At 33.6% G+C, this 21361-nt stretch overlaps 2 protein-coding genes across 3 annotated transcripts; both read left to right on the top strand.

The window, feature by feature from the left end:
• Nucleotides 1-277: 277 nt before the first annotated feature.
• LOC110681982 lies at nucleotides 278-12535 on the top strand. Its single transcript, XM_021858179.1, has 13 exons — nucleotides 278-842; nucleotides 979-1106; nucleotides 1416-1556; nucleotides 2924-3054; nucleotides 3620-3838; nucleotides 5015-5190; nucleotides 8483-8583; nucleotides 10653-10799; nucleotides 11042-11097; nucleotides 11179-11236; nucleotides 11731-11851; nucleotides 12129-12239; nucleotides 12327-12535. The coding sequence occupies exons 1-13, from the start codon at nucleotides 833-835 to the stop codon at nucleotides 12389-12391; spliced, it is 1464 nt and encodes a 487-aa protein (XP_021713871.1). The 5' UTR covers nucleotides 278-832; the 3' UTR covers nucleotides 12392-12535.
• A 748-nt stretch (nucleotides 12536-13283) lies between these two features.
• LOC110681984 (ras-related protein RABC1) lies at nucleotides 13284-19645 on the top strand. Of its 2 annotated transcripts, XM_021858181.1 has the most exons (8): nucleotides 13284-13586; nucleotides 13748-13881; nucleotides 16305-16373; nucleotides 17194-17259; nucleotides 17652-17773; nucleotides 18561-18689; nucleotides 18953-19068; nucleotides 19233-19645. In XM_021858181.1, the coding sequence occupies exons 2-7, from the start codon at nucleotides 13752-13754 to the stop codon at nucleotides 19058-19060; spliced, it is 624 nt and encodes a 207-aa protein (XP_021713873.1). In that variant the 5' UTR covers nucleotides 13284-13586; nucleotides 13748-13751; the 3' UTR covers nucleotides 19061-19068; nucleotides 19233-19645. The 2 variants fall into 2 exon arrangements, with proteins under 2 accessions (XP_021713873.1, XP_021713872.1); XM_021858180.1 differs by having other exon boundaries at nucleotides 13298-13586; nucleotides 18953-19645.
• Nucleotides 19646-21361: the final 1716 nt, after the last annotated feature.

The raw sequence follows: 21361 nt of genomic DNA, 5'->3' as shown, positions 1-21361 counted from the left end.
TTGTATGTTTAAGGTTTATGAAAGGCTAAGGAAGCAAGTAGATGAATTGAACATCGAATGAATTTCTCCACTATAAAATCGTCCACTCGCTCAAGTAATGCATTTTGGCAAATCATTCATCACCATACCACTCAAAAAAAAAAAATTAGGGTTGGTGCTATTGTTTTGTTTGGTTAGATTTATTAACTTGTTTGAAATCAAGAATTTGATGCTCTTGTTTGGTTTGGTTAAAATAATTAATTCATTAGAATGTGTGACTAATTGATTGTTAATAATGTGTTTGGTAAATAGTTGATTTTTTAAAATTGTTTGAGTATGCAAAATGACCAATAAGGGCCTTGTTTGACAATTGGTTGTCAGCTGTTTAATTTGGCTAGTTTGACCGGTTGTCTGACCATTGGTTGTATATAGATGTGTTATTTCTTTAAGTTGAGTTTTTTTTTTTTTAATTATAGTGGTCATTGTTGTTGTTATTCATTACTCTCATTAGTCAATCACTTAGGGTCTGTTCTCATACGATTATTTTTTATTTTAATTCAGCTCTAATAAGTTCACTTCAACTCCTAATTTCCTTCTCTTATAAAATATTTATTTCAATTCAGTTTAGAATAGACCTTAATATTTGTCAAATGTCAAATAAGTTAATTTTGCTCAAATAAACCCAAACACCGCCCAAATGCACATACACTTTTACCAACGTATAGTCTGTCCCAACCCCAAACTCCCAACTTGTTTGCCGCCTTCGCCAAATTCTCTCTCCGCTGTCTGACTGAGCACCGCAATTTGTCGTTGATAATCAAACACCGTCGTCAACTTTCCCTCTTCGCCGGACATGCCACAAGGTACCCTTAATTTCATTTTCTTCTTTGGTTATAATACTAAAGATTAATTCTTTGCAATTTTTATGCACAACTTATATATTCTGAGAAAAAAAAAATCAAATTGTTTGATAAATGCAATTGCTGTGTGAATTTGCAGATTTACCTGGGTTTTATTACGACCCAGATAAGAACAGATACTTCCCAATCAAGGGTCCAATTCCTGGTTCTTCCCGTAAACCTAAATCAGTTCCTCCTGATCAAAGCCCTGTTTCATTGCCAACCCAGGTCAGTTTTCCTTGTAATTTATTCAAAGGTTCAATTTTTTTTTGATTTGTAAGTGATACCCATTTCGTTGAATCTTGTATTTTGTTAAAATTGAATTGCTTTAGGGTGTCATGTTAATGTTTAATCATTAAATATATTTCCTTGTGACAAAATTATGCAACGATTGGTGTTATATTGTTACTTACTGATTAATGTTTACTGCGTATTAGTTTAGCTTCTTCTATTTAGCCCTTGCTTGCATCAATGTTCATTAAAAATTGGCAATTGGCATATCAATTTATTTTTCTGATTTTGTAATATCTATTTTAGGTACCAAGCAAGCTTAAGAAGGATATTAAAATTTCTAAGCTGCTTCAATGTAGGGAATTGTATGGTAGTACTGTTGATTTAAGTGATCGAAAGGGTAGCTTTCAAGAAGAATGCAAAAAGAAGCTGGTCTCGAAACCAAAGGTATTTTTTTTAATGCTCTTTCTGCGTGCATCAGATCCTAGATAGAACAAAGCCCTTTTGCAATCTTAGGGTGAGGCTGTGTTCATCAGATACCTCTGTGTGACTAAGCCTCGCTATAGATGAGAGCCTCGTTAGGGGCATTTGTCTAACTCTAATGGTAATAATAATGACATTGTATACATAATGTCTCTTTTTTGGTACTTGTTCAGCTGTTTGTAAACTACACTGTCCATCTAATGGTGAGCTTGGCATCTAACAGTGTTATGATTCCAAATTTCCGGAGCTTATATTTTGAAACTCTTTTTCCATGAGAAATTTATGTCCTTAGAATGTTGAGAAAAAGCTGAGGAGCATTTTCTTTAGGTGTGAATATACTTGGTTGATGATATTCTTATAGTGAAAATATACCATAGTAAGAGATTTCCAAAGTGACCATCAGAATGCCTGCCGAAGGGATAGTCCCTTCTAAAGAGTATTTTGGCTAGTTTGTCCACATATTTTGTGTCCATGTTCAGTATATCAGCTAGTTTGGCTTGCAAACTGGAGAAGATCGAGCGAATGTACTAGTATGTATGCCTTTAAAGAGAATAGAAAAGTTTTAATTGGCAGTTAGGAAAAAGTCAAGTTTGTACGTATGTCGAGCATGATTGGGGTCATAGAGGATATGTCAAAAAGTAAAATGGGGGATATAGTTGGCAAAGCTGTGATGCTTAAAAAGATTTCAAAACCAAGAGGGACAAGAATTCCATATTGTTACATCAAAAATATAAAATTTGAAGGCATTTTATAACACTCTTCCTCCCAAAACAACTCCTGCATTAGAAAAGCTCTTAATTATGAGGCTCACATTTAAGTCTCTATAAACATCTCAAGCAGTCAGGATTCATGGTTAGGGAAAAGTATTTATGTGGTTGCGGCATTTATATCTTTGCACATTGCACAATTAGAATTTGCTTCATAGCCGTCTGGTTGCAGGGCTTTGTAAGGAATTTGTATGTGCAAGAAGCTGTTGCCTTGGTATTGATTCTGTTGGCAGGAGGTTGGACTACAGACTTTACCTTGTTAGAGCTTTTAAGTTCCACCAGAGGTTGCAGAGTTTGAATGATTAAGAATTTGTCACTCTTATACAGTGACTGTAAGGATTTACACAAGAATATGTCTGTGTTATGTATACTCTAGATATTAGTGTTTTCAGAAAATTACAAACAGGTGTAGAAAAGTCATTAGTCCTAACCCCAATCATTTAGTCTCTTTCTTCCATGACATGGACCCCAACCCATGTTTGAGTCAAGGGGTTCTCCTTGAAACCATCTCCTCATACGTATTATTCTATCTTTTTCTGATAGAAGGATAATTATCTATTACAGGTTTGGAAATATCAGGATGTAGAAAAGGATGCTGACTGTTCGCTGGCCTTAACACACATTGCCGTTGAGACACCTGAGGGCCAATGTGCTGCAGATGCATTAATAACAGGTGGTATGAATGGTTCCTTGAGGTTTGTTGGGTCTAATATGTTACCTTTGTATTTACTGGCCCGTTTGGTATCAATGCTAATTTTCAGTTTTTGGTTTTATAGCTTATTGTAAGCCATACTATCTTATTATAGCCTGTATAATGAACTTAATTAGTCATACTTATACTAATCATGTTAGTTTTGAAAAATGACAACGGAAATTTGGAAACTATAGCATTTATTGTTTCTAGATGTTATTATTATTATTATTATTATTATTATTATTATTATTATTATTATTATTATTATTATTATTTTATTTTATTGTTGAAAACCGAAAACAAAAATATGGAAGGATGAAAAAGTAATTTCCAGTTTTTTTTTTTTAATTTTTTATTGTCAGTTTTCAATGCACTCAGTTTTGAAAAACCCAAGTTAGATTATGTTGCTTTCTGAAACAAAGTATAAAATAGCTGCTATTGCCTATCAGTTCTGTTCAAACCGTAACTTGTAAGAGTGATATGCTCCGTGTAAATAATCCTTTGTAGATTTTTTGAGTTGTCAATTGCTACTTATGTTGTAACATCTGAAGGCTTTTCTTGTGTAGTCTTTTTGATGTTGGAGATGTTGGGCAGCATGGTCACAAAACTGCTGCAGAGTTTGTTTGGCCTGAACAAGATGACTCTGGCTCCAACCAGACACTCAAAGATATTTGGAAATTCAACGGATCCACATTGATTATGCCATCAAGCATATCTTCAATAAGTTTATCCAGAAAAGAATACGATGCAGCAGATAATAATAGTTCAGCTCGGCAACATGCATTGTATCCATTCATGATCTACCTATTCTATGTCTTGCACAATTTTGTCAACAAAACTCTCCATTTATATAGATCATATACATGAAATTCTGTAAATTGTGGTCCTTGAATTCTAGAAACATTTTACCCACCATATAATTTGTGCCTTATTTATAAATTGCATTATGTGATGCCACTTTCTGTCTTTCTTTTAGGCAACTTAATATATATATATATTTTTTTTCACGAATAGCACAGTTGTGAGTAATTGGTCAATAGCTATTAGTGTTGTGCACCCGTACTGTTTACTGAAAAATATTTTATTTGACACCAGGTTGTCAAAAAATTAGAAATTCAAGTACCTCCTTTTGGAGGTAAGGAGTGTTGTCATTAGACATTCATTCTCTTAGCTAGGTCAGGGTCTAAGGTTAGGTGCAGAGTGGTGACAGAGACTAGGGTCATATGCCAGATCACGGCTGACTACCTTGCATTGGGGCTTATGTTTCTTTTTCCCTAATATCATAGTTAGAGGCAAGGGTGATAATGAGGGACTAATCAGCGAGTCCATTTGCTAGCTTTTGGCATGCTCAAACTTTGATTTAAATGAGCTGCTTAGTCTAACTTCACTTTAGACCTTAGCATGTTGAGCTCAGCAGACTTGACTTGGATTAGAAAGCTCATAAGCAATTTAATTTATTTTTTTAGTTACAATTTATTTGGTAAATAATGAGATATGACTTATGAGTCATTATATCTAGTATAGATTTCACAAAATGCTTATGAGGATATCATAACAGTAGCCAAAAAAAAAAGGAATTTTGTAATATGAATTAGTATTTTGCTGGCTGCAACTTGTTTCTTGCATTCATCTTTAGTTCTAGCTTGAGTGTAGTTGTGAGCTGAACCAAGTCGGATCTTCTAGCTCAACAAGTTCTAGCTTAGGCTTGAGTTGCTGCTAGTCAAATCAAGCTATGCCACGCTCTATTGCAGTTTGGGTCAGCTGCTTATCTTCCCTACTTGAAGGTGTGGGAGCTCTGCAATTTTATCTCTCCTCTCACCCCAGCTTTCTTGATCTATGTGGGAATGTACATGTTGACGATGTTGTCTGAACTGGGGTTCTGGGTTCTGTTGCTGGATTATTGATGCCTTCATGCTTTTGTTGTTGTGTCGATTCCATTTTTCTTTAACATATGATGACAGAATTACAACATTGGGGTCAGAATTATCTGGTGGTGCGCTTTATATTCTAAATCTGGCTGATCCTGTGGATCTAATTTCAAATTTTGCTGTCGTTGGGAGATTGCGAAGACATGTTGCACTCAATTGTACTATATGGGGGGCAGAGACCAGTCACACTGGCCATAAAGCTGTTGTTGGTAAGTTCCTGAAAATTCTGAAATCGTGTACTTTTCACATGATTTATTGTTCACCCCTTCTTACATTCTGTTATAGAACCATAGTAAGTTTGTTAATTAGCATTTACTTCTTAAATGAAAAGAGTGCATTGTGTTTGCCTCAATAAAAATCTGGCAATATTGCCGTGGGTGCCATGTGCTGCATGCCCCCCCCCCCCTCTCATGGGTGCCCTCTAATCCTCTATATCTTTGTTTATGTGCATTCTCTGGACTCTGGAGTCTGGACACTGTTGTCATTCTCCTGCTTAATCTGTGATGTATATATATATATATATATATATATATATATATATATATATATATATATATATATATATATATATATATATATATATAGGGGGAGGCTCTCATGAGAAATTTTCTTATGTGAGAACACTCTTTATGTTCTAAATTTTAAATCAAATGTTCTAATTTAGTACTCACATGTTCTAAACCATAAATTAGTTAAGTTTAATATCATAAATTTTAAATAACTTGTTCCAAAATTTTAACTTATATGTTTTAAATTTTAAAATGTGTGTTCTAAGATTTTTAATTATATGTTCCAGATTTTAAAGCGTATGTTCTATTTTTTTACTCATATGTTCTAAATTTTTTACTCACACTTTTTATATTCTATATCAGTTTGTTCTAAATTTTTATTCACATGTTCATAATCTTAAATCAGATGTTCTAAATTTTACTCATATGTTTAAAATTTCATAAAGCATATTTTATAAATTTTTAATCACTTGTTCTAATTCTTAAATCAAATGTTTAAAACATATTACTCACATAGATGTTCTAAATTATTACTCAGATGTTCTAAATTTTAATTTCAGACACATGTTCCAAATTTTTATTCGTATGTTCTAAACTTTTACTCACATGTTCTAAATTTAAAACCAATTCTCATATAGCACATGCTACCCCCAGAAATTTGGTATAAATATTTTTAAACTCTTAGTTACACAAGATGTTTGCTATTGCTTCAGTGGTTAAAGGAAACTCGGCGTAAGATTTGATTGTGCAATAGGTCAGGGTTCGAATCCCAATTTTGGTACTTTCACATTGTTTTTTTCTTCTCCTTTGTTATCACCTTAACTACTACCCTTGCTCTTTGTTCCATTACTTTTTATTGATAAAGATGATTTTTTTTTTCATTTTCACAAATTATTTACGAAAGTATGAAGTATTTATTAATTGAATGTAATGATTGTGTGTTTTTTTTATACTATTATAATTTTTTAAAAAAGTATAATACATCTTAGTAATTGTTTTCTGAATAAGTTCTTAGTCAAATGTATCAATATCCAAAATCACATTATTGTCAATTAATGAGCACAACAATGTATTACTAACACATTGCGTTATATCCAAAAAATTACTTGGTTTATTATTTTGCTTATTGTTTTTTCAGGAATTTTTCAATATGAATCCCTAAAATAAAGTACGGTATTAATTCAGTTTTAAATTTCTTAAATAACTACTCTTACGTGCTACCCCTGATTGGAAATCCTGGATCCGCCACTGTGTATATATATATATATACAAGTATACTTATGTTACACGTTTGATATTCTAATCCTATCTTTTCACCCTACTGTATGGTAACCTACATTTATAAATCTGGCTGATCCACTTTTTATTTGATGTGGAAGTTGTTTGCTGATAGATTTGTCTCTCTAATTAGAATAATCTAGGTGACGAAAATGCTTTAGCTAGTGGCAATATTTTTTTGATGTAGCATTTGAGGCGATGAGATTATTGCTTGTTATTTGTGCTTTGTTAAGGTATGTGATAGGGTGACTTGACTCAGTTAACTTTTCATTTAAAAAAAAAACACAATGGAGTGAGTCTATGATAGTGGCCAAGTGGTGTTTGTTTGTTTTTTGCCTACTTATGTGTTAAGGAATGGCTAGCCTACAGGTAACGAGACAGAATAGAGGCTATTTGTGACGAGGGTTTCCTAATGTTTTTTGGCCTGCTTAAAGCGTTACGGAATGGCTAGCCTAAAGGTAAATGAGACAGGTCAAAAAAAGGCTATTTGTGACGAGGGTTTCCTATTGTTTTCGTTTTTTGTTGCATTTTTCTGATAGTGTTTTGTCCACTATGGTAATCGCTATAACTCAAAGTGTTCTTACTTCCTGTTGGTCTTTGTTATGTTTCAAGACGTAGGATTACCCTAGTGAATTCAAATTCATGAGATTCTAGTATTCAATTTGGATTCTTCTACCCTTGATGTGTATTGTTCTATATATCATCTGTTGCACGTTTGGAATATATGAAAAATGAAATTTTTGGTGAGGTAGTGCAAAAAGCCCAAGGATTATCTGGTGGAAAAAAGAACCAAAGGCTTGACTAGTGCCACATATCTCTTTGCAATATTGTGCCTTTTTTTTTTATTGTAATTGGTGGGAGATCCTTGTAAGTATTCATGCCTTCAATTTAGTGTTGGAACTTCCCAGGTGTCATCTTTCTTGCCGAATGGGCTCATGGAGATTAAATCAGCTTTGCAGAAAGACTTGTAAGGTAGCTTGGATATCAGCTGCCTTTTCCATTACCTTTTTCATGTATATTTTGGCCGCTTTACAGTATGTAGGGACTATAGGGTGATACTCTTATTATCAGGAAATGATGCAGGAAATCTTGTATCCTTAACTAAATCTAAGGCTGTGAGAAGAACTGAAGAAAGTTATTGTGTTTGCATGTACATATCTAGATGGGCAAACTGCGCAATATTGGTGACCAATGAAGTGCATTTAAGTTGATAAATTCAGTGATATTGTATGGGACTTAGAATGGTTTATAATCCCAATGCCATAAAAGTCTTATATGCCAGACAATTATAGATGCTGTGACATTTTAGATACTAGGAATATGGTAAATTTTTGGAAAGATCCACTTCATAAGCTGTGGTTTATACAAGGCCAGGATAAGAGGAACAGGTAAATTAAGGACTTTAGAGTCTTTACAAGTTGAGTAGTTGAATTCATTTGATTTAGAAGAAGATATTCTGAATTTTACAAGATTAGGATTGAGACTTGACAAAATTTGATGTTCTGGCTATCTAGGTCCTGGAGGCTATGCAAGATATCATTTAGAAATGCAAATATGTATGCACAGAGCTGACTTCTGATGTGGGGCATGTGGCTGCCAATCTTACTCTAAATCCTTTAATTCCTGCATGCAAATCATAACAAAACAACAGATCTGCATGGATTTTTCGTTTCTTGAACTTTACATGATAACTCATTCTTCATGGTTTTTGTAGGCACCAGTCTAGGAGCTACATTGGTGGATTTGGAAAGTGGAGTATCATCTACATTATGCCGTAGTAAAAGTGATGTGTTATCAGTGAAATTTATTCAGTCGGTAATTTAATTCTCTTGAAGTTTGGTTTGGTTCTGCAGACTTTAAAGGTGCTATCCCGTGTGTGCTGATTACTTCATGCATGACTTTTCTTTCCATGATCTGAGGGCATATCTTTTTGCCTCGTGTTTCCCTTTTCTTTTGCTTGGTTTTGTGTACAGTAGATGGCATAAACTTTTTGTGGGAAGTGGATGACGTGCTCTTAAATTGCCTAGTAGAAAGCATGGAATTGATTCATTCACGATGTAGTGTATTATAATCTAAATACTATTGTGTCACCAAGCACAATTACATGGATGAATTTCTTTAACAGAAAAATTATATTCTTATCTACATTATTTGTTTCTTAACAAGTGGTTGCTTGGCCTGTTCCTTAGTGTGGTGTCTCTTTACATATTACCTACATTTTTTTTTTCTCAGTCTCTTATCCCTTTCCTGACAAATAATAGATATAGTGAGTTTTTTTTTTTTTTTTTTTTTTTTTTTTTTTTTTTTTTGGAAACGATAACTCTCCTGGATTTTGGGTGGAAAATTGTCGTAGCTCATAGTAGATGTTTTATTTATTTATGTTGAATTTCTCCCACGACTCCACGAGCGAGCAAGCTCTGAATTTCTACTTCTCTCTGCCTTAGTCTCATGTTTTGAACATCAATTTATCTGTTTACATAATATACAATTTGCATGTTGATGTAATTATATTAATGTAGCACTGGTTGGCAATATGGTTGCATAGTGCCATAGCTGATCTTACTGTATAACTGATGGATGCAGTCATGATGCTGATTTAAACCTTGCCATGGATTTTATACTGTATAAGGAATATAAACCTTTTTATTTCCCTATGTTAATGTTTGGCATGTACATTAATAAGCCGGCAGGTGCTGGGCAAGGAGTGAATCTAGCTTGGGGCAAGCCTGGGTCGATACATGTGTTAGGCACCTCCTTAGAAATTGTACTACTAGACTACTGGCATATACCATGTGGAGCTTTTATTCGGAATATTAGAAATAAATGAACCTATTTACTCCTTTGATTCATAGCACAACTTTCAAAAACTTTTGCTATTTTTCTTTATAACAAATTTATTTTGAGGAGGCTTTCCTGATTTACATCCTATTCTGCTGAGTGCTGACCTGTGATAATACTGATAACAGAGAGAAAGATCTGTTTAACTTTTTATTCCTTCATTTTTTTTTTCTTTTTCTTTTCTAGATCCAATATATGGCTATCTCTTTGCATAACTTTCCAGAAATATCGAAAGTTCACAATTTGAACTTGTTAAAGATGATACCTTTTGATGTACGTACTACCTTTGGTTTCAGAATCATCTTATATTTTACTGTTTTTAGACAAATTAAGCCAATAGGGGACCGAGAGAAAGTGTGTTAATGTGGTTAGGGGGTGTAAGAAAAAAGGTGGATAAAGTGTGTGTGTGTATAGATAACGAAAATTTGTTGAGGATTTGGTTGTTGATTCTCCACTTATGCAGCCATTGGTAATTGGGGATTTTAATGATGAGATGTTCGTTTACAGCCAATATGTTGTCGAAAAGATGGCTTAGGATGAGAGAGGTGAAGTTGGGGGGGGGGGGTGGCGGGAAAACCTGTTTTGGGGTTGCTAAAAGAGCTCTAGTACATATGTAAAGAATATGACATTATGATAAAAGAAAATGTGGTATGTGTTATATAATAGCAATTGTTAAAAATAAAGTAGCAAATACACGTTTTTTTTTGTCAAAATGTCATGCTCTTATATATATGTACGTGTATTCTTTTAGTGCATACTGAGCATCATGCCTAAATCCTACCTGCTGTGGGCATTTTGCGCAAAATCACTAGCCAAAAACTTGGTGCATTAGTTAGTACTACTCGTTGATGTATTTCTTAGACTATATTTCGTATATGTTACAACTTATAAGTACTGCCTGCTATGAAAAATCCTCAGCTGAAAGTGGATCTTTCTGTTTAAATCTATCTTATTTATGTACAGCTATTATGATTTTGAGGGACTTAGGCTTTTTAGTTTTTCTGAAGTAAACGAAGTATAACTGGTTTAACGTTTTGATGTCACAGGGGAATGTTGCTCTCTGTGGACTGAGAAAGGGAGCAATAATAACAGTTGACATTCGGCAACAGCAACGTCATCTTGCTCGTCACAGTTTATTTCACCCTTCTGATGATTCAAATAGACCTGGTCAGAAAAGGACCAAACCTTTTGTGGTAATTGACACAGATTAAGAATATATGGCCTTACTGTGTTTACTTTTTTTTCTTTTCACTTTTCTTCTCACCTCTATGTCTGGATCTGGCTGTGTTCTGAAATTTGTAGAAAGTCTACTTCGAATAAATTGTCATTTAATTCATGATCTTTTTTGCTTTGTGATATCCCTTTACCTCTGCTGTGATTCAAACTGGATGTTTAATTATGTGTTAATTGTCTCAACCTTTCTATTTTTGTGCAGCTTAAAGGAAATATACAACCTTCTTCTACAGTATACATGCCTTCATCAATATGCTGGTTAGTGTTCCTTTCCAGAAATAGTTATCAATTATTTAATGTATTTTTTTCCTACTAAACTTTGCTAGGTCAAAATTGTAGTTTGGAGTCACTTCAAATGTATGACCAATACTTCTTGGCAAGCTCAATGGATGGATCGGTCAGTAACCCAATCTTGCATTTCAAGCATGTTTCCTTACATGTCTATCTTCATGAGGTTTAAAATGTATATTTTGGCACTAGTCAGAGGTGCAATTCTTGCTCATTGCACTATGTTTCAAGTTTTAAGGAGTTGTTTCTTTCTGGTAGCAGTCCTTTATGTAATTCTGGTTGTGCGCAATTGAAAATCCAGGTCTTGCATCTGGAAAGTGGAACTGATTTGGGGAAATGTTTGCCTTGCTTTTTGAAATGGTGCATTACCATATGTGCAAAAAACATGTTAGAAATATCCTCGTAATACTACATTAAAATTGTAGACTATCTTGACACGAACTCTAACTAAGAGGAGGATTACTTCTCACACATATAAGGAAAATATTCTTCATCGGAAACGGGCTCCTTTAATTTATTGCATTAACATCAAGTTTTATAATACATGTGCAAGAAATTATCTACATTATAGAGCTTACTATGGAGAAACTTATTATTCTACAGATATATCTATACGATCATCGCCTGACTAAACGAGGGCCTGTACAATCTTATGAAGGTCACGTGAACTCCCACAGTCATATCAAGCTTGCAACTGATGCAAGTGAGCGGTATCTTATGTCAGGTATGTCTTGTCGCATGGCTATTGTGCTGATCGTGAATGAATTTTGGGTCTAACAGTTGGAAGTTTGAGATAGTTTCCTAAAACCTATGTAAATTGACCTAAACTAAAACCATCCTTAAATTATCCAAACCTTCACAGCTTATAATAATTTAGCCCAATAATTAAGTCTTAATCAACCAGGTTGATCTCAGTCTGAAATTACTCCATCAACATACCTCACTAACTCAGATTTTTTATCATGTGTTTGATATACTTTTTATACATGTACTTTCCATAGGAGGTGAGGACTGCAAAGTGCGCATTTGGAATATCAGATCAGGTGAAATGCTGTTTAAGGAGAAACTTTCCAGCTGTGTCCCGATGGCTGCATGCTGGCAAGGATGCGCAGGTAGGTTTTTCTTGGTTGCTTTCTGATGTGCAATATATGAAACAAAGCTGTTTTCTTTTATTTACTATTTATTTAAATTTTATGAAGGCATCAATACGGATGCGTGGCTGGGATCAGCAGAGGGATTGCTTCGTATGCAATTTTGCTTATGACTGATATTTTTCGTTCCCTCAGGCCTAGATGATTTTGAATTTATTTATTTATTTATTCGGTTAGAAATGAATGGGCGATCTTGTATATGCAAGTATGTTGAGAAGATTGATTTACTTGTATTCAACTCTTTTTACGATTTTGAATACCAAATTATACAGAACAAGGATCTCCCTTCCTGTTGAAAAGTGAAATTGTATCATCAGGGATGGATTAACAAATTAACTTCCTTATGGTTATGCATACTCAATTGTTACAGATATAATACATGATTCTTTCGACAATGCATTGAGATAACAATAACAATTAATAAATTGAATCTCTTTTCTGATGGATTTTCAAGTTTCAAGTGGACTTTTCTCACGTTGGATGTCAATAACCTCAAATATGATCATAATCAACAACAATATCATAAAGTTTAATTTTATGTACCGAGTAAATAAAGCTCACTGAAGATCCTTAAGATATGTACCTTCATATTACATAACGGTAAAATAATCATTTAAATTATGACCACTAAGTACTAACTTTACTAGATTTTATTAGCTCACAACAAAAATTAAGTAATCAACTCATTGTTGGAATCCCCCCTTCCCTGTTTCCACCCTCTCCCCCACGCTCACAACAAAGGTTACGGAGTAATCAAAAGCATAACAATCCGAATCTCTCCTTCCTGCCCCCTCTCGCCCCACGCTCACAGCAATAGTAAGTAATCGAAGCATAACAACCCAAATCCCTCCCTCCACCCTCTCCTTCAATCCATCCCCCCAACCTAGAAGAAGAAGAAAAAAAAAAAAAAACCCTCTTTAAAACAATGTCTAATAACTAGCACAACTTTACAAATCTCTAATGAAATCAAGCAATTGGAGTAATAAACTCGAAAAAACAATTATTAAAACACTAAATTTTTATTTCGTACTACTTGTATATTAAACCAAGATCTGTATCGAGTTAATCAGTCCAGCTTCGCAAGTCAGACTCTACTAATCCGTAGTTCCAAAATTCTTACACAACACAAGAAAGAAAAGAAAAGAAAAAGGTGGCAGGTGCCTGAAGGCTGAAACTAGCGAAGTCAAAAAGCGGTCATTTCTTTTATTCTCGGCGGTTCGTCTTACTTCCGATCTTCACATTCACGCTTTCTCTCTCCTAATTTCTTCTCTTTCATTTTCACATCTCATCATATTTACAATTACTCAGGTAATTTTAATTATGTTTATCACTTTTATTTTTCTCTCTTTTATCTTTTATTTTTCTTTCTCCTATTGATTTATTTGTATTTTCTCGTTTTGTTTATTTTGCATTGTTAAGTAATTGATTGATTTTTTTAAATCTAATTTCTGCTTGATTATTCATTGAAGGATTATGGATTCAAATTCCCCAGAATTCGATTATTTGTTTAAGTTATTGATGATTGGTGATTCTGGTGTTGGAAAGAGTAGTCTCTTGTTGAGTTTCACCTCCGATACTTTTGAAGATCTTTCTCCTACAATTGGTACGCATTTCTTTTTTTTATGTATTATTTTTTTTGCAATTACAATATATCCTCTTTTTTTAGGGTTTTAGGATAAAGGGTGCTTTTTTTTTTCTTTTTTGATTTTTATGGATTGATAAGTTTTGATTTTTAGTGTATCTGAAACATGGGTTATGCTTAATTGTGAAGAATTTGGATTAAAATGATTTTTATTAGTCATATGTCACAATGATTTGGAATCAGCTCATTGCAATTACCAGTATCTTAAGCAAGATGATTGATGAGATTTCCTATTTGAGGAGTATTGTAATGACTAATGAGAATGTATGTATAGGTATTGATAATTTGAGGAATATAATTGAGGAATAGGACAGGAGTGTATATGTAACTAATGTAAGAATATGTTGAGTTTTTGCCGTGGGAATTGGGAAGGATCTAAGACTTTACGTTCTGTACTACAATGGTGTAGTCTGAAAAATAAGGAAAAGAACAATATGTTATGAAGTTTGCTGATGTTTTAGTGCAATAGTGCAAAGTGATAATGATGGAACGGAATTTAGAGGCATCATTGTAGAATGTGTGACGATGGAGTATTCTTTGGGACCCATCTGACCGGGTAAGTAATGTCCATGAAGCAATAAACACAATACTAGGAAGTGGGCATTACTATAATAGGGTTCAGGAAGTAGGAGTAAGGTTTGGGTGTACTCCGTGACATGAGATGCAAATGATGTTGAGCTATTGGAGTAACTTGTACTTAATGCATAAAAAACATGGTTGGTTAGAAGAAGAGAGTATAAGATTAAAGGTTGTGAGAAGAGGAGCCTAGAGTGGGAGGGGGGCAAAGGAAAGAAGAGAGGGTAGAGAGTTTTTTTTTTTTTTTGGCCGGCGGAGTGGGTGGGGGTGGGGGGATGTGCTTGAATACTTAAATTATGGAAAAGAGGATGGGTTTACCTTCATGTGCCTCACCTATGGATAAGTAGGCCACATGTCTCCTGGAATTAGCCATGCAATGGTCTCTAAGGTTTGGTAATTGGTGGATCTTTCAGCAAATCTCATCTAGCATATGCTTTTACATAGCACTATTCTCACTGTGATAATGGATTGGTTATTTATGTTGAGCTGGAGATTTTGGGAATTTATTTTAGCTTAAAATTAGTTTTCAGATGCTCGGGCGTCTCATTTCAGCTCAAATATTTATGTCGGATACTTGACACTCTAGAAATATGGATATTGGAGTTTGGACATAAAATCTGACCATGAAATGAAAAACCTTTGAACTTATGTACACCCTCTCTTCTTTTCTTTACTTCCTATTTGCAATTTTCCCGTTTCTCAATGTACCACTTTGACATTAATATTTCTATTATCGTAGTTGTAAATTTTTTAAAAGTTGATATTATGAGGCTGCATATTTAGAAGAATGTATCCATTTTCACATGATTAGTTTTATTCTTTATAATAACAATATATGGTGAATGTTTTTAAAGTTTGGCCAAATGAATTGTAAAAAAAAAAAAAAAAAAAAAAAAAAAAAAAAAAAAAAAAAAACGGGGGAGCATAAGTTTGTAAATTAGAAATGTATCCTTGTCCACACCTTCTAATAATAATTTTGGACATTCTGATCTTTTTCCCTATCAATCAATCAATCTAAACCTTAATCCCATACGAATTTCCATTTTAGACTCTTAGACCCATACCCGAGTTCCAAAATTTGACACTTGTATCCTAGTATGAGCATCATGGGGTTGTTTGGCAATCAGTGGTTGGATGTTGGCTTGTTTGCCTAGCGGGAAGTATTAGCTGTATGGGTTGGCTTTTTAAGTTATTGTGTTAAGTTGGCTGTTTTCAAAAGTGTTTGGTAAAATTATTAATGATTGTTAGTTGTTTATTAGTGATAAAGTGGGCCAACAAGCCAAAAGCCAATAAAAAAGCTACTCTTATTAGCTTTTGGCTTTTGGCGAAAAGGCTAGCTTAAAAGCCAACAAAAAAGCCAACTACCAAACATATTTTTTGGCTGTTTGACCAAACTTAAAAGCCAAAAGCCAAAAGTTAGGCAAAAAGCCAATTGCCAAACAACCCCCATATCTTGAAAGTCTTGAAGCTAGTTTTTTTAGTTGTTATTCGTTAGTAGTGGATTTGAATTTCTCAGTTTCTCTTACACCCATATTGAACGCCATCAAGTTGTGAGGATCCCAAAATTACTTAGATCTAGAAGGTTCATTTTCTACAGAATCAATGTGAAGTGTAGTAGGTATACAATACTATGATTTTTGAATGTTGAATATTAGATAGGTAATTGAAGGGTCTGTGTACAATAAGTAGTGGTTTATGTATTTTATTTTTACATAATTCAATTTGCTATTTTGGTTTATAATGTTGATTACAGCCATCTGCTGTGGTTATATGAACAATATCTTCACTTGTTAATTGCTGTCATACAGGTGTTGATTTTAAGGTCAAGTATGTAAACATTGGTGGCAAAAAGCTGAAGCTTGCGATTTGGGATACAGGTAACGGAACCTCGCTATCACTGTTTGCTCCTATTCAGTAATATTCTTGAATAATGTCCTTGTAATTTGTCTATGATATTCTGAACCTATTTATACCAACTTTGTAAGTGTTCAGATTGTTTGTTTCACCTGGCTTATTTAATTCAGCTTCTTGTTATAACTTATAAGATGTTGTGAAATTATTTCCGTGACACAAGTCTAGGGAGAATTCGCTCATGTTATTGGTTATTTTTCAAGTAGGTTTTCAATATTGAGAAATATGTAAACTTGCATTTGAAGTTTTTCTTGGCCTATTTCATGAATGAGCTCTTGATGCTATACCCAGTAATCTTCAGCCTGCCATTGCACAATGAGCCATTGCCTAGTGTCTAAGAGTACCAAATGCCTTTCAAGTCGCTCTCACCTAAGGCAGGGAAAGAGAGTGTATTTGAGACCAGATTTGTGTATCTTATCTTTTTTTGATAATCAACTTAGACACTAAGCCATCATCTAAACCAATTTTAAAACTGCACTGCAGTGTAGGCTGTTCATGTTATGTCACTCCTTACGTCTTCACTAAGTGTATAAGTTGTAATCCTATTGATCCTAGTAAATTAATATGTAGAAGAGTTTTCCAGTTATCTACTGATGTTATAGTGAAAAAAAAAGAGTATTTTCTTAGCTCCTTTTTAAAAGATTGTTGGAGTATTCAGTCATTTTTCTAATTTCATCTTGTGAAATATTTGCTTAAAAATTATACTATATGTGATGGACTGCAATTCTACTGGGGAAGTAGGTTTTTGAAGTATCTTCTAATGGAGTTCTATTGACTTTCTTGCAGCTGGGCAAGAGAGATTCAGGACCTTAACAAGCTCATATTATAGAGGAGCACAAGGAATCATCATGGGTATATATATGTCTTCTTTCTCGCTTTGTCTATTGTTTCTTAATGCAGAGAGAATTATGTTTTAAGATTAAGGAATTTCTGTTGATAATGTTGCTTGGATTGTTTTTCATTATCACTTTTTTTCTGATTGATCTTGCTGTAAAATGCTAGTTTATTTTTGGTTCATCAGAATAGTACACTTTATGAGGAACAGTATTATTTTTGGTTCAGTTATATCACTCCTTGATGTGCTTATACCATGGGAACTAGTGTATAATGGACGGTTATAAATTTTCAGTTCAATGTTTCTTTTCTTTATCTTTTGCATAGTCAAAAAATTGCTATAGACTTGCTTGAGCTCCGTCGTTTGTTTGTGATGTGATCACTCATGTTGCTTCATGTGATGGGAACAGTATATGATGTGACAAGGAGGGACACATTTACTAATCTCCGTGACATATGGGCAAAGGAGATTGATCTCTATTCGACTAACCAAGATTGTATCAAAATGCTTGTTGGAAATAAAGTCGATAAGGTACTTGGTGTCTCACATTTTGCTTGCTGCTTTTTCTTTACGTTCTGTTTTTCCTCCTGTCCCTTTGAATGCCCCCAGACCCCAAGATCCCAACATCTTGTCTGGTAGAAACAAATTGAATAAACCTAAATTGAAGAAATGCTGTTTAATTTATAATGATTTGCTTTGTCATAAAGAGTATGTGTCTTTAATTTTTTGGGGGGCCTTAGTGCTAGGAGCTTCGTTTCAAAAAGGACTGGGTAAGATATGAAGATGATTGACCAAGCCCGAGTCCAGTCTGTATAACAAAATGTTAATGTTGCTTTGACCCAACTGAGCTGCGTTTTTTTTATGTTTCTATTTCTGAAGAACCTATTCTGAGAGCAACTTGTATTGATGTACATTTAGTGCAAAGCCAAAAAAATTGAAAGGCACTTTAACTAATACGTTTGTATGTTTGTCTTTTCCTCCCTTCACCTTGTTTCTTTCCCTGCTTGATTTTTATTTTATTTTTTTCTATCAAATGTATGTTGGCCTTTTTTTGTACAAACCTTTTAACTGGATGCTTTATTTTCAAATTTTGAAAGGAAGGTTCTTATTCCATTGTACCAAAACTAGAACAAAGGTGACTTTCGGACATTAGATAACTGCATAGGTGTCGTTAGAAATGAAGAGCTGTGGAACAAGTCTAATTATTCAAGATACTATACTTTGCTTGTCACTGTAGTGTATGTTGTTGCTAATAAGTAAGTCGAGTTGTTATGTTATGTATAAATTGAATCACCGACCTTTTATGCTGTCTTGTTAGGAAAGTGAAAGAGTTGTTACAAAGAAAGAGGGAATCGACTTTGCTAGAGAGTATGGATGCTTATTTATTGAATGCAGCGCAAAAACACGTGTAAATGTGCAGCAATGCTTTGAAGAGCTTGTATTGAAGGTGAGGTTTTCTGGCTGTTTTTTTTTTTTTATTTCATTTTTTATATTTAGGTTGCATTTGGACATGTACTTCATATCTGACACAGTGACCCTTGCACCTGAGTCAGTAACAATAAGAGCTCACTTTCATTTCTGTTTTTTGTTTGTTATAGGTCTGAGCTCTTTATTCTACCCCCACCCCCCTCTCTTTTTGAAGTATACAATACTTTTTTGTTGAATGATGAAAACATAAGATGATATGAGAATTGTTCTGGTGAATTGCAGGTTTTGGACACACCAAGCCTTTTAGCTGAGGGCTCAGCAGGAGTAAAGAAAAACATCTTCAAGCAAAAACCACCCGAGGCTGATGAATCTGCAAGTGGTTGTTGCTAATTCTGCAGGTTTTCACTGTAGTTCTTTGCCTTTTTCTTCTGGGTGTGGTTGGTGGCTGGGTGGTTTCTTTGTAAATCTTATGCTTGATAAACTGAAATTGGAACTTGTAATGTTGAATTTGTTTTGATCTTTGATATCGGTAATACTGACTGGTCATGCCTTGATTTGAAAGTTAGTGCAGATATCACCTTGGAAGAATGCAGAAATACGCATGTATTTCCATGCTAGTATTCGTAGCGTCGTTGCACCACTTATTCTTCGTTCTCTGTTCTTTTCTTTGGTGGTACAGGTAGTGAAATGATGATTATATGTAAAATTGTAAGGCAGTTTTGCCAATGCTCATTTGAATGGACATCCACCCCAAACATGTGTTTTCCTTCATCAATTTTCTTAGTATTATTGGAAATTTATGAAGGAAAAGAGATGTTTGGGAGTGGATAAGCTTGCAGCGAACATTGGCATAAGTATTGTCCTTAAAATATAAGACTATATCGACTTATTTCTATTGCCTCAATTTGTCGTCTATAAACAGAACATTGTACGTGAGGTTGTGACTTGTGAGTAGAAGTTTTTGTTAAATGTAATTTATTATTTGTATGTTTTTATCAACCAAACAACTACTATTGAATGGTAAAATAAAAATAAGTGTTAGAAAATCAAGTGGGACTTGCATTATTATGCAGGATAAAAAATGTACCAAAATAGGTAGAGAGAGATAACTAATGACTTGCAAATAATAATGAAAAACTCCATATATAGTAATATAAAAGCATGGGACGGTAATTACTTACTGTTTAGTTTAAATAGAGACAGGCATCTGGTGGATTTGTGGAGCGTGTTGTGGGCCCACTAACACACTTGATTTATTTATTTTTTTTAAAAAAAAAAAACCTTGTTCTTAAGGAAATAGTGACGTTGATAGTCAAATTTCATAATTTATATTGCATGAGTATGGTTGAAAATGAACTACCATTTTCCCCATCTTTTTATTTGCTTTTTTGCACTTTTTTTTAGGTAGTACATGACTGCTAGTTGGCCTAACTTGTGTTTAATGTGACTAAATTAGAATCATAATAATTTTTGGGATATTTTATTCTATGATTGAAAAGTAGGAAGATCAATATAGAACTTAGATATTAGCGTTTAGTGGTCTTTTTTACAACGTTTGATGTTTAAGACAAAGTATGGCAAAATTGTTTCAAAATATTGTCTTAATTGATCGAGTGATTTATTGTGGAGCGAATCTGAATAAGTAGTTTATGGTTGTACTAAATTCATTTGTATGAGATTAACAAAGTAGACTATTAACTTTATAATCTTGGATGCTTTCTCAATTACATTAAAAGGAGTGGTTTAAATGCACTCGAAGTGATCTAGTAAGACAACTAACTTACGAGTAATTTTATTTTATTTTATTATAAAGTGAAAACAGGGACATAGAGAATAAAAGATGGAGATATGTTATTAACTTATAGTCTTATAATGTTAGATTTACTTATATAGTTATATAATATTAAAAGATAGCACGTAATCGCATCTCCAAATACAAAGATAAAGGCTACCAATATGATTTGACAATAGTTGATGTCTTTTTTAGTGCTTTGATTAGCCAATAGATGGAAAATTGTATATAAGATAGAAAGGTTATGAGCACTCTCAAATTAAAGTTATTTTATTCTTCTCAATGTGTTATCACAATATTGGAATTTGGGAGTAGTGCTAATCCCATTAGTATGTCACATAAAAAAATATATTCTCAAAATAGCATGTCCTTTTATGAGGAATAGTGAATACTATAGTAACACTCTCTAACATGTAGCATTTATATGTCAATCTTCATAGTAGCATAGCAGGTGTATCAATTACTTGATAGTGTTTGTATCGCACATAAAAAAAAAAAAAAAAAAAAAAAAAAAAAAAAATTGTATTTACCTCCTACTTGTAAATTTCACAATTGATTTTTATGGATTCATTCAACATGAGTTAAAATTCATATGTTCTTCCATAAACACATCAAGTCGTCAAATGATATATATTACTGTCTTTCTCTTAAGTTATGATTAAAACCATAAAACATTTACTATACTCTTCAAACAACTTATTGAAAAATTGAAAGATGATACACTTGTCGTGAACTTAACTCGAGGATGGAGCATGGCTATTGCGTCCATCTTCCTTATGGTTGTCAAGGACTTTACTCTCAATTAAGAAGATGAGAAGTTTTAAATAAGCTATATCTAGAATCAGCAAAACAAAACATAACCAACATCATCATAAACAAAAATGGTCGTAAATAAATCA

Source organism: Chenopodium quinoa, unplaced genomic scaffold (assembly GCF_001683475.1).
Source record: "Chenopodium quinoa cultivar QQ74 unplaced genomic scaffold, ASM168347v1, whole genome shotgun sequence".
In the NCBI taxonomy this organism is placed as follows: domain Eukaryota; kingdom Viridiplantae; phylum Streptophyta; class Magnoliopsida; order Caryophyllales; family Amaranthaceae; genus Chenopodium; species Chenopodium quinoa.
The sequence above is the reverse complement of the archived record's forward strand: the minus strand, read 5'-3'. Positions and strand labels throughout refer to the sequence as shown.